General features: G+C 36.3%; 2 protein-coding genes across 5 annotated transcripts; one reads left to right on the plus strand and one right to left on the minus strand.

The window, feature by feature from the left end:
• Window positions 1–535: 535 nt before the first annotated feature.
• Window positions 536–9,535, minus strand: Dera (deoxyribose-phosphate aldolase). 3 transcript variants are annotated; one of them, XM_019042345.2, is made up of 9 exons: window positions 9,317–9,535; window positions 8,169–8,289; window positions 7,224–7,381; window positions 6,470–6,657; window positions 5,183–5,336; window positions 4,126–4,416; window positions 3,550–3,635; window positions 2,574–2,765; window positions 536–1,535 (listed from the first exon to the last, which is right to left on the minus strand). In XM_019042345.2, exons 3-8 carry the CDS (start codon window positions 7,291–7,293, stop codon window positions 2,574–2,576), a joined length of 981 nt encoding a protein of 326 aa, XP_018897890.2. In that variant the 5' UTR covers window positions 7,294–7,381; window positions 8,169–8,289; window positions 9,317–9,535; the 3' UTR covers window positions 536–1,535. The 3 variants fall into 3 exon arrangements, with proteins under 3 accessions (XP_018897890.2, XP_018897891.2, XP_018897889.2); XM_019042346.2 differs by lacking the exon at window positions 8,169–8,289 and having other exon boundaries at window positions 9,372–9,534; XM_019042344.2 differs by lacking the exon at window positions 8,169–8,289 and having other exon boundaries at window positions 9,317–9,534.
• A 301-nt stretch (window positions 9,536–9,836) lies between these two features.
• Window positions 9,837–16,811, plus strand: LOC109031057 (uncharacterized). 2 transcript variants are annotated; one of them, XM_072298112.1, is made up of 3 exons: window positions 9,837–9,982; window positions 13,898–14,104; window positions 14,554–16,811. In XM_072298112.1, exons 2-3 carry the CDS (start codon window positions 13,906–13,908, stop codon window positions 14,829–14,831), a joined length of 477 nt encoding a protein of 158 aa, XP_072154213.1. In that variant the 5' UTR covers window positions 9,837–9,982; window positions 13,898–13,905; the 3' UTR covers window positions 14,832–16,811. The 2 variants fall into 2 exon arrangements, with proteins under 2 accessions (XP_072154213.1, XP_018897893.2); XM_019042348.2 differs by having other exon boundaries at window positions 9,859–10,027.
• Window positions 16,812–17,231: the final 420 nt, after the last annotated feature.

A 17,231-nucleotide genomic window follows, 5' to 3' on the forward strand; every position in this document is an offset into this window, starting at 1 on the left:
CTTTATGAGCTTATGATGTACCTCTGAATAATGTTCATTTGACAAACACTGGAGGGAAACCCTATTATCCTATTTTTGCACATTTTTGCATTAGTTATAAGTAATCTGCAGGACAACAAGCAGAACAAAGGGGATGTTTTGAACTCAGTTTCTTCATAATTTATAGTCCACAGAATTTGTTGGTAAGAATTATACACATGTATTTCACACCACTCGGGGGTCACTCGATCTTGCAGAAGGTGTTGGGTTCTTTTTGGAAGAATGTTAGTTTTGAGCGTTTTCCTTCACCCACTAAAATGATAATAATCTTAAATCTCTTTCATTTGATCTCATCACTGGCTAATAAATGGATCACATTTTGCAACAAGGAACCACTATTTCTGGCCCATTTTAGAAACAACATGCATGCCATTGGTTTCCCTTTGCAGATATGTGCTTTTATAGGCGAGCCAGAGATAGTGGGTCCTTATTTCAAAATGTAATCCAAATATACATATGTATTAATATGAAAGCTAGGAAAAAAATCCACAAGAAATATTGAACAAAAAATGTATTTTTTACAAAAATAGTGAACAAATGCTCTCAGTAAAAATAAGATTTTCATCTTTCATATCAGTCTATTTTAGTCTTTTCGAAAAAGATCACAATTTCATGGAAAAGTACTCGCCTGTAGACAAAAGCACCATGTTTTGTGACTGAAACATTTTTATCACGTATCAACTGAATCACAGCTGTATAACTTCGAATTACATTAAATATATTTATTTACGATTCTTAAAATATTTTGCAATCATTCCATATATTTCCATATATTTTGCAACCATTATAGTTTTAGTTGCAATATCACCCTGAGAGGGAACATTTGATTCAGCTAATGCTTATACACTCTTGCTCAGGATGGTGCCTTTTGATCGCTGTTAATCAAATGCTTATGCTGAGAAAATTATTTTGTGGTGGTAATTTAAACTAAACATTACCCCTAAATCTTCTGCCTGAACTAATGATACAAATTTACAGGCAGTTGCACAATTATTTGAGAACATCTCAACCAAAGAAAAGGCTTGTGAATGTCGCCATGCTATCCATTAAACCTGACATCACTGTGTAGTTAAACTTTAAGGACATCATCAAAGAGTTTGCTCGCTCCACGCTAAGGAAGAGGAATTTCTAGAGAGTTCAAAAGCTCACAATCAGTAAAAAATCTAGGAGGCCTCCTTTGATTTTCTACCCTACAAATTTTCTCTCTTCTCATCTAAATTGATTTGTAAGTTTTTCAGAAAAATTAGTATTTCATTCAAATTTTTACCATGTTTCATTTATAGTTCATCATTTTACTTTTCATTTTTGTCTTATCGTGTCATAAATCCTAATTTCATGGGGAATTATTTTTTAATCTAAAATGTTTGTTTGCGACATTTTTCAGCAAGAATGTGCAATTTATTCTCACTGAATAAAAGTGTAAATTTCACACGCATTGCTCATTGTCCTTTCATGCGCACACCTTACGGCTGGGAGAGGGGAGGAGGCGGCGGCGGCTAGATGATTTCAACAGCGGGCGTCCATGCGCCAATTTTTTGTAAATTCAAGAGTTATTGAGCCAAATTTAGTCAAGAGATCAGCTGTAATTTACTTTCCTTGAAACTGTGTTTCGGTTTGTGGTCTTTGATCGGCCAGCAGAGTTAATAAAAATATTTCTCGTCGTTTATGCTATTGTCGGTTACTTTCTTCATTATACTATGTAAGTCTCTGATTTTTCACTTTATTTTGGAAAAGTTTGTGTGGTTATGTGTGGGTGTTTCAAGGTAAAGTTATGGATTAGAATGAATGTAATCCGCAAGGTATTACTAAAGATGTTAATGGATGAGATTGACATATTAATTGGCATGTACTCAATATTAAGAGCAAATAAGGAGGAAAAACACGCTTGAAATTTTAAATTTCCTAATAAAACGTTGCACGATGGAACAGTTTTTACTAATCAATAGATAATCACGTGTCCTAATTTTTTTTCTAATTCCTGTTAGGATAACAGTTAAGTTCCAAACATTTAATTTATCATAAAGTGTTGTCAAACAGGAAATTTAATAGTAGAAATCCGTATTATCGTTTTACCAATACACTTTATTTTCATAAAGGTAAAATGAAGTATTGTCATTACTTGGAAATTTTGGCAATTAATTCCTTCCGCTCAATGCATCTAATGTTTTTCTTCTCAAGACTTAATGTGAAATGAAAACATTTTTAAAGGGCAGCAATTGTGAAGTAAAACATGAATAGTTGCACGGAACTATTTTAAAATTTCACGTCGTCGGGCAGGAATAGAACCCGCAACCACGTTTTCAGTAGCGAGGACACTCTACCAACTAGGCTACAGCTTCAGCTTCAGGACGTGCTGAAACAGTTGCTCTTAAACGCGGGTTGCCTGAGTTGCGCGCGCAGCGCACTGCGCACGCACTTCTCCCCATGCGACTCTGTAATCTGACGCCAAACCCAACGGTACACATTCATTCTGAGCACATTTCCACTTCCTTTTTATCAAATATCTCCTAATGGCGCAAGGATGCGCACCCGGCCTAGATGATTTCAACAGCGGGCGGTCTGGCTCTGTGTATGATAGAGGTGACAATATCATCTAAAACACTTGAAGCTCCAATTCGGAACAACGAGGGATTTAGCCACTCGTCTCCTAGTTCACATTTGACTAATGAAAGCCACTCAATCGCATCTTTGGAAGTCTTGATCCCTCCTGCTGGCTTGAATCCAATCTGAAAAATAATAGAACTTGTTATGAGTTAAGGCTATAATGTGACTATATCCTTGGATAAAAAGAAATGGATCCTGACTTAAAACTCAGAATTTGGATGATGCTGATTATTTGATCTTTCCCTTACCTTAGAACTTCCTAGGATTTCATCTCATTAGAAGTGTCAGGAAGAAATTATCCTTTAGTTTGAAGTTCACATTCAGCACTAGTCATAGAGTTGTGTTTTGATGGTGCTGGAAATGTCATGGCAGTAGACAGTTTGTGTAATAGCGAAAATTGAAATGATCTGTCCATACACCAAATTTTTACGTACGGCATTTGTGGAGATAAATGCCGTGGTTTCTTTCACCATGGTTTTATCGGTGTTTTACATTGAGCGACCGATGCAAATGTGTGTGTTACAGATTGATGAAACCGATTGGAAGTAACCGTGGTATGGACGGCATTTTCAATGAATCAGAGAGTCGATTTTGAAGATGTTTTCATTGACAATGAGATAGAGCTGAAATGTAAGATTGATTTGTTGTGCTATTTTATTTTATTGTTTAGCTTTATTGGGTTGAATAATCAATGAGTTTTCAAGTGCCGAGGAAAATGTTGATAGCTTGTAGATTATATGACACAATAAAATCACAACTATTAAATAGAATTGTTCCAGCAACCAGTCGCAAAATCCCATTTTAGCTAAGTCTTGTTCAATTCAAATGTCAGAAACGAATTTTCTGTTACCGGCCTGTTGGATGTAATGAAAAATTTAAGGGGAAAATGTTTCCGATTTGATGCACCTTTTTTCCTGTCACTTCATAGATTGTTCGGATGGCTCTACACATGATGATTCCAACATCAAGAGTGGCATTAACGGTCTCTTTACCTGAAAAAAGAAATTAGGTTTTTGTTATGAGATTTGCAAAAATACAAAGTTGGAATCAGTCAAGTGTCAAACAAGTTTAAAAGACCAGTCAACAATTGAAAAAGGCCAGACTTATTTTATAGTACAGTTTTCTAATTCATGATGAAAGCAAAAAATTCCTAAAATTATTTCCCAAAACTTGGATGTAACAATTATTTTGCCATTTCCAAGCATAGCTAACATTTTATAGCAGCATGTCATGTAAAGGCTCCGAAAAGATCTCTCTTTAACCCCTTTGGGTCAAAACTGAGAAGCATTTACAACTTAAAAGAGTGCCGCTGACAAATTGAAGTGTTTGTTGAAGCAAAGTACAAACTCGGATTTTTCGAGGTTGCTGTTTTTACAAATATTGAAAATCTGACTCAGAAAAAAATCCAAATTAGCACCTTTTGTTGAAAATAAATGATTTAATTTAGATGGTGAGACAAGAAAGAAACAAGACTAAACTGACCAGTGGATGTTTTGATGAAATCAGAACCTGCTAGAGCTGCAATTAGCGAGGCTTTGTAAATATTCTCGTAAGAATCACATTCTCCAACAGCCAGGATTGTTTTCATGTGAGCATCACCACAAGCTTTCTTCATCTCTGATATTTCATGGTACAGGGCATCCCACTGATCTGTTAGAACGAGACATCGACTGATGACCACATCAATCTCAGTGGCACCTTGCTCCACTGCATATTTGATTTCCAGTAGTCTTGACTCAAGTGGATATTGGCCAGTTGGAAATCCAGTTGCCACTAAAGACCAAACCAACACATGCAAGATTATCTATAAGAAAGTAAGAATTTAAAATCCAACCCCCCTGTTCACATACAACAGACTTGGCACAGAGGCTCAGGTAAAATTTTAACTTCGATCAAGAACAATAGTTTCATTATATCCACCTCTTGATGGAGGGACTGCAGCTCTGTTCGACTGAAAAGCGCTCACCAGATAGACCTGGGTAGACAGAGAGAGATGATTTTTCCACCAAGCGTTGAAAGGCAGTATGCATACAAGTAAAACTGAAATTTGCAGAGCAGCTCTTTTGATCAAATATTTCGTTCCAAGAGATATCGGTGGTGAAACTCCCAAACGACGTATCTCAGTTGGTGACGGAGACTTCCTGTCATACTTCATTTTTTAAAAGGGAAAATACTGAACGTAAATTCTTAATAACTTCTGTGATTTTTCTTCTCTGTGCGAAGCAAATTCTGAAAAAACTTCAAAGAGTGATGTTGATTTGTTCACCTTATATTATTAATTATTAATCATATTAAATGCTCACTGATACATTCTTCATTTGTCCATTTATTTTGCTTTCTAGTTGTGCAACGAGCTCACAGCTCAGGTTTAAGAATAAGAACCGCAAGAAACAAAATACTCTCACTTCATAGCAGCACCAAAACATTGTGAAGAGTGTTTGTGGCTGAATTATTGAAAAATTTCCTTCTCCACAGCTTTGGGATTCTGTTGCATGTTAGAAATATTGCCCTTATTGAGGCTTGAAAAAAAAAAACTTACCAGAAGCAACCCCCACATTTTTGATTGAGCACTCCTTAAAGAACTGAACTGCGTCGGGAACTCTCTGAGGATAAACGCAGACAGCTGCAACTCGTTTCCAGTGTAGATCATTCATCCACTTATGAGTAGCAAAGCTGGATAAAGGGTGAGAGGCCTAAGTGATGTAGATTTAAAGATGCAGCAATTAGTCAGAATAATACCTATCTCTATTTTGATGGTCGCAGTTAAAAAATACCAATCATGGAATGCGCTGTTGCAAGCTCTACTCATGTTTCAATTATTTAGAAGAAAACAATCCAAAAGTTTCTGCAGGAATTTTTTTCTCCCATACTAAACAAATTACACAAAATTGCAAAGCAACTTTTGGATTCATTTTCCACAGCTGGATTTGCAGTATTGCCGCCCTTAGCTCCCATAAGTGATGATCCTTGAATTCTGGGAAGAGAAAACAAAAGTCATCTTTTAAAATCTGCCGCTGTGTTTCCGTAATTGGCCATCTCCAAAAATCTGCTGCCATGAGCCGCATTCCTTGTGGTCCCTTTTAAATACAGCTCAATCTTTCTCCTTGAAAAAATGAAATGTAACCAGAAATTTTGAGATGCTGCATTGAGATATGCATGTTTTAGATAGCCATTAATTTTCAGGTGATTGTCTGACTACAATGGAATATTTAAGAAAGAACTTGTTTCTTTAAGAGGTGGGTTGGGTTTTGAGATTGGAGTAGGGTAGCTGACTCAGGATAAATTTTTTACCCTAAGAAAATTGCCCAAATAACATTTTGAATTTTTAAAATCCGGGCGACAAAACTGGAATGATGATATAAACGCTCTAATTTATTAATTAATATTTCCTTATTAAAATTTTAAGGTAAGCAAACTAAAGTTTTAATCAAGAAGTTTTGTAAGCTTACACTTAAATTCAAAATTTAATCCTTCTATCATGCGTTGTATTTATGTGTTAAAATTTAAAAAAAATTAATTTTAAAATTACATAAACAGCCAGAGCATTCATATCAACATTTCAGAGATATAATGTAGATTTTGAGCATCCTACATGTTCATATGTGCAGCAATTTTGTTTATTTATCTGTGACGGCTATTATAGATGAATGCCTGAGCAGATCAAATAACATAAATATTGTATCTCTCTTGAGCACAATTTTGAACCATTATGTCATGAGATTTATGATAAACTTTTCATAAAAATAGAAAAAGCTTAATGGCACAAATCCGTTAAGCTCATTTTTATAACTTCTACTTTCGAGTTAATGTGATCAATTTTACTCACTTTGCGGCACAGGTTCCTGACATTGACAGGAGTGTCATCTCCTGCTAAAGTTGTAAAATCTAGGCACTCTAGCGCAAGGATCAACCATGGTAATTCATTTTTTATGTGACTGGAGATGAGACGTAGTTCTCTCAGCCTCTGTTTCACACCAAAAGGAGACACGAAAGAGTACTTCAAAACCTCATGATCTGTAAAAGTTAGATCATTCTGTAAATCAGACACAGTTTATTTCTCATTCAGAAAGAATATCAAGACTAAATGCAAATTTGGGCAATTAATTGATTGATTTTGGTTCATAAAACAGTCTCAAGTTATAGAATGGGAGTTCAACGGTGTAACCCAGTTGAGAATATATGAGTAAGTAGAATGGTGAAATTGACCCAACTTTACCGTCCTGCGTTTGAAGGCATGAAGAAAATAGCATGAGTATCTTAGGTTTTTTAATTATTTTGCTGCAAGTTGCTCATAACCACCAACGGTACAACTTTTCCTGTTTTGGTGAAATTACCTCAAAGTAAAGCTACAATGTGAGTAGTGGTAAATGCATGTTCTTAAACTTAGCTCACTTCAATGTAAAGTTTGTTTATGTTTTTTTAATGCATTAAATACACTTTCAACAAATTGGAACTGGAGAATTCCAATTTTAGCCAAATGGAATAAGTTTACTACAAATCAGAGATATATTTTCAAAATAGAAATCGTTCATTGCACTTTTTAATACAACTATTGCTGTAATTCTCAAGAATATATTTACCTAGAACTGATGATGCTGGATTCCCTTCTTTTTGCGGTTGGCCTGAGACCTTCAGCTCTGAGTCTTTCATGATTTTATTATCTCAGCCAGAGTTCATACAGCTACCAGAATTTCAGCAGTTTGTGAGCAGTAGTTAGGAGCAGTCGTAGTGCAAGGATCTGAAGTTTGAAAGGAAAAAGTTATACAAATTTTCTCATTGGACAAACTGATAGATAGAAAGGAAATTACTTAAATAGTACTTAAAGAAAAGAAGAAAAAATTCCTCTTAACAAATAGCCGCCTGTCAACACTTTCCCTATTCTATCTATCGTTCTTGTCCCTATTGTGGTTTTTATCCTATGTTAGTGTCTCTACTTGTCTACAGCTTCTTTAAATTGTAAGTTAGGTCTTTACTTGTACAATGCTATTTCTTTGGAGAGTGAATTTCTGTTGTACATTGTGTCTTATGGAAATAAAGAATTAAAAAAAAAATTCATAAAAAATAAAAATAAAAAAAAATAAAACTTTCCCTACTTTTTCTAGCACTAATATTAAATTGTTTATTTTGTATAAAATCTTTCTTTCTTCAGTCAGTTTTGAATCCAATTCAGTTCAAAAGTCTCCTTTTCAGTTCGTTCACCCCTTCATCTTACTAATTATCACTCTGATTAGGATGACTTGATTGACAAGATTAGAGACAACTGAGGGGTCATCAACCAATGAGAATCAAGTGATTACTCTCCAGACGTCTGACGCAAGCTTACATATAAAAAAGCTGAGAATTAAACCTTTTGAACCATGGTTTTCTTCCATCTTTTGACCAACTGATTCATATTCCTCTTTCCCTGAGTCATCTACCACCTTCGACTCCCCGTGTTTCTCCCTCTTGAAATTGGTGATTTTTCATCTCTATAATTTTTTGCAACCTGTTCTCGACTTTTGATGCAAAGGATCAAAAAACTTCACCTCTAATATTATTTTGCTCTACCACACCCAAGCTCTCCCGCTTGCATTATTCATTTATTTTTGGTTGGACTCTTAATCGTTCACACAGTCTGTTGATGATTGCATAGCCAAGACAAACTCGCTGGAAACAAATGATAAAAGTTGAATTTTGTCAGCTGAAATCTAAGAGACTGAATTCAGAAGTCAATTAACTATGTTTAAATGCGAATGCACATATGTTTGTAAACTAATGTCTGGCTGACTTACTGCATTCCTCTGATAACAAATCTACCCCACAGTCTGTACTTAGTGCTGCTAGAACCTTCAGAAACTATGAGATAATTATTTATTTACTCTAAATAACAAAGTCTCCAGAATGAGTATCGTTGAGATGATGGGCATTCAGAAAATTCCTCATAAGGTGATTAGTCAAGGTTTCTGACATGGTCAAACTCAACTAGCATGCAACACATCGCGTCAATCATGCCAAAAATATCTTGACAAATATTGAATTTTTAGCCAAATACCTAAAGGACAATAGCCCCTGTACATGAGCCTTAAGAATCACTCTAAACTAAAAAATTAGCAATATTCAGAGAAATGAGGGTGGAATACTGTCTGGAAAAAGACCTCGTATTCGATACAAAAATTGATAAGTGTACCGAATGCAAGGTTACTATCCAAACAGTATTCTGCTTTCCTCTCTATGATTTTGCCAATCTATTGTTCAGTATGATTCTATGGGCTCATGCACAGGGGCAATGCTCCTGTTCTTGGCTGAATATTCAATATCTGCCAAGATTTCTGGCATTATTGGTATGATAAATTGCATGGGAGTTCGACTACGTCAGAGACCAAGACAAATACCCTGAAGATCATGGAAGCTTGCTTTACAGTGCTGTTATCCCTGTTATCACATGCTGTCTCCATTCTCGGCTAAGGTCTATGGAGCATAAGTAACTACCCATACGCAAGCTCTTGCGAACACTCGTTTACCGTAGAGAACAATCCCCTATCTCAGGAATCGGGATAAATGAGTAGACCAATTGTTTTTTTTTTTTTTTTTTAGTTGGTATGTTAACAACAATCTACAAAAAGCATTCAGTTGACTTTGGACAAGAAACCATTTATGGGTTCTTGAATACTTACAAAACTATGTTAATACTTACTATTGAGAAGTCACCGAACGGAACAAAATGATGATATGAGTACAATTATTATTACCATTTATGCACTAATGCACTACTACTGGATGAGGATGAAGACAGACAAGATATTGTGATAAAATGTTTTCAATTTCAATTCTAAACGTGCAGTCCTCTGAAGTGATAGGTGTTCTCGCAAGGAGTGATTAGGATTAGGACTAGTGATAAACACAGGTGTGATAACAGGTAATAACAAAACACTGCTGTCAGCTGATGAGCAAATAACAAAAACAACCGCAACTTCCGGTGTCGGCTTCGTTTCCGTTTCCGGTCGAGAGGACTTGGATCATGGCCATGAATAATCCATGACTTTAACTATCATTTCGTTTCTTTCTGCTGAATAGTATTGGTACAGCTTAGTACGGCTTGCTTTTAATCACGAAAATTTTATTTCAACTACGAAAACTGTCAAATTCGAGAGTCGCAGCGCCGAAAGCACCCACCGCCCTCACCACGCATTTCCGCTCCTCGGAGCATCGGCCATCCGCCATCGGCCATCTTGATTTGTTTATCACGACTTGTCTCAACGTGCCCACACTGCCCACGCGTTTGCTACATCGTTCATCGTTGCCTTCTTGCCTCGTGTTCCTGCACACTTCAAAATCAACGACTCAACATCCTTAGACTTTTGTAAGTTGCAATCAGAAGTGTTCCTGACTTAAGTTTTCAGATCAGGTATGTCAAAACTGTCTCTTGCCTCATGCCTATTTTGTCTAGAACTCTCCTCATGAAATGTCGTCAGATCACTTATTGACTAGTCATCGAATACATCGAATACTACCTCCTAAGAAGTTGAACCCAGTACACACTTTCTCATTGGCACTGGTTGCTGCGTAGTTGACTTGATATATGTACAATGGAAGACTTCCGCTCAGTGCGGATCCTGTGCATTTTGAGATTCTCTCATGGTGTTGCCGTTGTTGCAACTCCCAGCATTGATGCCAGAACTTATGTCAAATCAATTCTCTCCGCTTGCAGGCAATATTGTTGCTGCTATCCAATAAGCAGTAAGGACTATGCAACATCCTTGAAGTTGCTGCACGTTAGTCTGGAATTTTGCTGTGTTCAGATGTCCAGAAGGGTTCCATGTATGGGCCAGTCTAAAGTGTATAATTGCCAATCTACACATGATACTAACTGTAGCCGATCTTACAGTGTGTAGTCTTTATCTGAAATAGCCTTCTCAGGTGTTGAAAAGGTGCGTTGGAGAGTCCAATGTGCCTACTTACATCACCACTTAGCTAAGAATACCAGGGCTGGAGACAAAGAGCAAAGTCTCTTGAGCGATGGAGTCCAAGCCTCGGGGATGCTTGGCAGAGAGCAGCCGGCGTAGAATGGAAGGGAAGGGTCGAATAGTGCCGCACTACAGTCCGTCAGGCGGTACCTCTGTTCACGCATTTAAAATGCAGTATATCTTGAAAACAGCACATGGGATCTCTTTGGGCCTGTCAGAGCTTTTGATCAGAATGACTAGCTGAGCAACACATCAAAGTTTCATCAGATTTGACGGGGGGATTTCCCACAAGGATGGCGCGGGGTTCTTTTTTAATTTGAACACATCCTGCCAATAGGCATCATACCTCTTTTCCCGGTCTAGATTTTGTTCCATATGACCAAATGAAGCATGAACGGCCCACTCCTCATCTGCTCTGGTCTGGTTACTATTGTCCCTGACATTGGGGAGCCTCTTGAAGAAACCTGATTATGATTTCGTCTTGTAGTCCTGAGATGCAGCTGGTTGCAAAACATTGTTAAATACAAAATCTAACCATTTTTTAATTTGAGCCACAAGTTCCGTGTACTAATTCAGAATCGCTTCGTAAAAGTGACTCATGCTCCTCTCATTGATGTTGTGACGGCCTTGCAATTCTTCGATTGAATGATGGGCTGGCGGTCCAAGATACGAACTTGTTAGTGGCAAGTGATCGCTTTCATACCTCAGATTAATATCTGGAAATTTTGTTTCCTGCTGTAATTAAATTCTGAGAAATTTTTGCAAATGTGTTTCGTCAACAAGTTAAGCTCTCCTCTGAGGCGATGTAACATTGAATGGTTAGATTGAAACAGGATGTTAAAGTTTATTTATTTATTTTATTATTACACAACAAAATTACACTGAAAATCATATTTAAACTGGCAAATGTACAAAATGAATAGAATAGGACCCAGGATGGAACCCTGAGGTACTCCTGCTAAGTCATTGAGAAGTTCAAGGACGTACGACATAAATTCCAAATAAGGCATTGTAGGAGGGTATTTCAATGTTGATAGGATCTGTTCATTTGTATATATGATGGATCACTCTTACATTCTTCAGTGACAAATCCAACTTAAGCTGGATATTGCTCTATTACCCTATCGCGAGCAGCTTAAAGGCTTAGCCACCAAGTTTGCCCAGGAGATAACATCATGTGGATGTCAATGCTAGAAAAACTTGGAAAGGTCGGAATTTGTCAATCCGTAAGGTACTTCTGTGGAAATGTCCTCCTAAATTTCTGAATTTTCGTCGAAATTAAAGCACAGATTATTTCTAGTCAAAGTCAAAACACACAGCTGCATAGTAGTCACATATAGTTCACATAAGTAATAAGGAAGTAACTTAAAACATAAAATTAAAGGGTGTCATTAAAATATTTGTTGAGGCTAACAATATGCCTTGGTTCTAAGTGCAATTTTTACGGCATTCATAAATACTGAAGGATTTACTATTGTTTTTAGATGATATGGCAAGTGATTAAAATTTTTTGTACACATCACTTTTGGGCTTCCGTTATTACCCCCTTTGATGCAGATGTTATTACAATTTCTATTTTTATACCCTGCTATATCTCTGTTAAAAGTGAAAAGAGTCCTGTTATTGTTGACATACTTAAGAGATTCAGAAATTATACCCAACACTTGATCAGGTTATACGTTATGTTTTTCCTCGTCAGTTCGAGTCTAGTTAGGGCAAGCGGTAATACACTCTACCTTGAAATGTAGAGTGTCGTATGCAGTCACAGAGTTTGCGAATTAATTCTTCCGAAAAGTGCCTCCCCAAAACGTTTGTTGTCAATGCCGGCGCTTTGGTTCTCCTTAGAGAAATTTCTTGAGTCGTATCAAGAGTCTCTGATTGTTTCAGCAATAAAAGGAGCATAAACATCCAGGTGCAAGAAAGGTAAGTTCTGTACTGTAAGCATGGCACAGAGCCGTAACTCAATTTTTCGGGTCTCGAGCATTTTGCTAGTCAGCTGGCAATCCTTACTGGTATATGCTTCCTTGCCATCTTCAGTATCTGCTCGCTTCTGGTGTTCAGGTTTCTGAGAATTCAACTTTATGACGCTTTTTTGAGCGATCATGTTATCATTGCAAAGTTTACAGTGGGCTGTATCACCCCCTTTCTCTGATTTTGACAAAACTTTTTGAAGCCAGCCTTCAAAAAGTTTAAGATTTAATCGACTATTTTAAATTGTTTCAACTGCGGAGCTTTTTTTTTTTTGCCTTTTCTGGCATGTTCGGAACTATTATCTGATACCTTTTTATCGTTTGAAGGAGCTTTGGTTTCCTCATTTTGGTTCCCTGGTGGCTCCTCATTATTTTCATTCCTCTCATCAGGATGTGACACCTTACCACGGTTTGAAGGAACTTTAGTTTTCTTGTTCTGGTTTCCTGAAGGCTCTTCAACATTTTTATAGGTTGTTTCACAATCTGGCAATTTTTTCCTGTTCAAGAGTTGTTTGACTTCACCCAAAAAACAAACAAAGAAGAATTATTGCAGAGGAATGTTCGAAGAAATAGGGTCGGCCACTATCGACCTACTAACTGACGTTCCTCTTTTTTAACCTCACCTTATCATCTTAAAGTCGTTAACGTCATCCAACCTAACATAATTAACCGTCAAATTTTACTAGTTTGTTACATTACACTTGAACCATCGTTAAATACTGTATATTCCATCCTAAAAACAGTCATTAAGTCACTTTCCATCACTACATACAAACCAAAGCTACAAAGAGCATTCCAAGTATCAAACTCGTCAGGAATACCATTGATGGTTTTTCCATGCAGTCCAAGTACTGAACTGCAACCGAAGATAGGGGTCTCGCTGTGTCTATATTAGTAAGTGCATCTTGAAATGATTAAAAATTATTTTTTCAGCCCACTTTCCTTCATATTGGCACATAGAATGTTCCACTCAGGAGGTCGTAAAGAGCATTACATTAAGTGATAGTAAAAGCTGTCGCTGAATTCTTTAGTTTTCTGTGCAGGTCCCTTTCCACTCATCTTTCGAAATTTTTGAGAGAGAATCGTCTAGGAATACTGGTAACAGATCAAGAAAAGAAATCTATCAACATTTTGTGCCAATATGATAATCAGGTACCTTTCCTAGTTGAGAGCAACAAAATAGGACACATGTAATGCTGCAAAACTACGGTATCAAGTCTAGTCCGTTTGCCATCAATATGTCCTCAAATGTTTTAGAAAAACTCATGTTTTTTATGTTAAACAGTCACAGTGGTTTCAAGTTAGTTGCACGATTCTAACTTTTTAATTTTTTTCTTTCAGAACAGAAAATGGCAAAGAAAGCTAGAAACAAGAAACTCTACAAGCGGATGGTCCCTAAAATGATCAAGTTTGAAAATGAGAAGTTGAAGCAAGTTTTGGGGATGGTGCCAGTTCCAGAAGATACCAGATTTTCATTCAGGAAACACTTCCAAGAGCGTGACACCAAACCTGATGTCCAGATGACAGATCTCAGTGATATTTGTACAGGTAAGCAGGCTGGTTCTCATTTTTGCCACGTTTCCTTAATTTCTTCTTTCAGCAAACCTATGTGTGGGATCTAGAAAACCTGGAAAGTCAGAAAGATTACAGGGAAAGTCAGGAAAATTTGTTTGCCTCATTAAGGAAAATCAGCATAATTAAAAAGAAAATAATCTTAAACAAGGCTTCATTTGAAGGTCAGAGGATTCAAGAACTTGAAGTCAGAGAAAAGTAATAAAAGTAGGAGAAAATCAGGGAATCAAAAAATGAAGACATTATGAAAACCTTGGTTGGAAAATGCTAACACTTTTATTTTCCTACAGCCCTTCCCATGGGACAATTCTTATGGTTTGTCAAGTAAATTTTGACCTATCGGACTTGTCGTCTGTCCTCTCTCTCTCCCTCTCTCTCGCTCTCTCTGTCCCTGTCTAATCAATAAGGGACTCTTTCTGTTGCAGTAAGAAATGGACTTGAAGTTGTCAAAGAAATACGCGAGAAGAAGTTACCAAGGTTTCAACCAACTTCTACTGAGCCCTTAGAAGAAAAGACAGAGAAGAAAAAATACGATGTTAAGAAAAACCAGTTCCCTGTTTGGATGTCCACCAGGAAGCAGAAGAAAATAGTCAAGAAAAATAGGAAAATAAGGAAAATTAGAACCAACAGCTTGAAGCAGGTAGTTCAAAATAAAAAAGAATACATAAAACTGAAGAAACAAGCAAAAAGCCGCAGATCGTAAGATAAAATTAGTTATCCTTCTTTTTTTTATTATTATTATTGATTTTCTGTTTACGATATGCCCTACTTTGATATTACATTAAAAAAAAAAGTCAATATCTGGATACTTTGACATCCAAAGAAATGACACTCATATATTTTTCTCTTTTGTCCTAAGAAAAGAACTTGACTTGAGAGCTGGTCAGTTAAAATAAGAAGAAAATACAAACAAGATAATTAATCCTGAATTACTGATTCTAGAATATCTTGCTGACTCCCCTATTCCAATAATTTTTCATGCTCTTACTTTTTACCTTCTTGATTTTTGTCAAGTTAAAGGAACTACCTATGGTTAATGATGAGTTTAAAGTGCGTTCTATCTCATTATTAAATTAATGAAATTATTTATTTACTTTCGACAAATTTTTAACTACTTTCTGAAGTGGTTTATCAACATTTGAGTGTATTTACAGTTATTACATCCTTTTATTTATCTATTTTTTTTTTCATTCCAAATTTTTGCTTTACTGCGTTGTTGTGGGTTGCAACTTGCCGATTAATTCTTTGTCATTAAGTGCCAGAGCTTGACGTTTTGTCTTTTTTTTTTTTTTTCACTCCAAAGTCATGGAATTAGCAGTTTCAGTTGCTATTGGTCAAGGCTTGCAAAAATTTGGTAAATAAGTGCCTCAGTAATGCTACCATATTTATTAGCATTACTTTGTTTCTAGTTTAACTTGTTAAAAATTTGTAAGAGGAAATTATCAATTACAAAACCATATTTTGAGAGCTACTCAATGTAACACATTTATTTACTGCAAGATATTGCTGAACCTAGATCTTTAATAGACTCATGTAATTGGTTCCTGTTTCTAATGCAGATTGTACAAGGGACTAGAGTCCGGTTGTATTGTTGAACCTCTTGCAGTGTGCATTTAATACAGTGATTTTCGTGAATTCTGCAACTCCTTACATATTTGTTTCGTTGATCTGTGAGTTTTTTATCTCGCTTGAAGTATTGGAAACGAATAATGAAAGATCCACACTGAGTTGTGTTTCTCAATATTGTTTTATTGTACGATCAACTTCAAAGCATCAGGGGATGAATTAACATAAGAGGGGCAAAACATTCCAACAGGGTTGGTACTTCCATAGGCTTGTCTGGTGGATAAGACGAGAGTAAGGGCACAAATCATGCCCTTTTTTTGTTAAGTCCTGCCTCTAAACAGGACTCGAGTTTCTTCAATGTTTTCTCATATTTGTTTCCTTCCCTTAAATCTAAAAACTTCAATTTACGAAGTGTTGGGGATTGCATCTGATTTACTAAATCTTATCAGATTACATTTTCCATTTAAATCTTACCATAAATGAGCGGTTATCAATGGACCATCACACAAGGTACAAATTTAAGCATTCTGATCCATGCTTGTCAACCAGAATTTCACGTAGAGCATGATTCTAACATCTAAAATTACCACAATTAATTCTTAAGTAAGGTATTAAAGTTTTTGTTTTACATTGGTTACGGGAGATTTGAGTAGCTGGGTCTTAAGAAACGCAATACAGAGTCAAATCGTGGCTTACAACGGACTCGGCGGGCTTCTTTAATCGAGCATTGTTCCTTTATCACCCTATATTCTTCTAAAGGTAAACAATTTGCTATAGCTGAGCCAAAGCGTTAAGTTTGAGGTTGCCATATTTTCACATCGTGGTGACTGCCACGGTAGCGCTTCGTGTGCAATTTGACTCTCGTAGACCATTGAGTTTTCACGAGTGGGAGGTTTGAATTCAAGCATCAAGAAACATTAAATATCTTAGTAAGGAGTTAATTTCAGTAATTTTTGTCGTGCAAATCGGGTTCTACATGAAATTTTGGTTAAGAAATTTGTATCAGAATGCTTGACTCCTTACCTTGTCCAGTGGTCCATTGCCTCAATTTCGAAGGACATGAGTTTGTATATATGTATTTTACTTCCAAATAAATTTCTTTATTTTTTTCCATGAATTCTAAACTTCCAAGTGCTCTTATCGACTTTCTCTTTAGGAAGGTTTCAATCTCCTTCACCGAAAGAAGAGATTCCTTTTCCTTTATTTACCATGTGTTTTCCGTGGACTTAAATGTTACCGGTCATTTTACGTTGACACTTTAATTCTGCTCCTCTATGACTGAAAATTAAATTTAATTTAATTTTACATTGTGATCAGAGCCTGTAACAGTTCGTTACTTGCCAAACAGTACTTAGAAGAGGCTAATGTGGGACATTCCTTGCCTCTGTTTTCGGTCCTATCATAGCTGTATTTGCAGAGTACAAAAGTTGACAAGATTACGTGACTTAACATACATCAATAATCAAGCATCAATTTGGGGGACCAATTAATAAATAATAACAATTAACACACAAAATCAATTTGAAAAGTAAACTTA

Source organism: Bemisia tabaci, chromosome 3, assembly GCF_918797505.1.
Source record: "Bemisia tabaci chromosome 3, PGI_BMITA_v3".
NCBI classification, from domain to species: Eukaryota; Metazoa; Arthropoda; class Insecta; order Hemiptera; family Aleyrodidae; genus Bemisia; species Bemisia tabaci.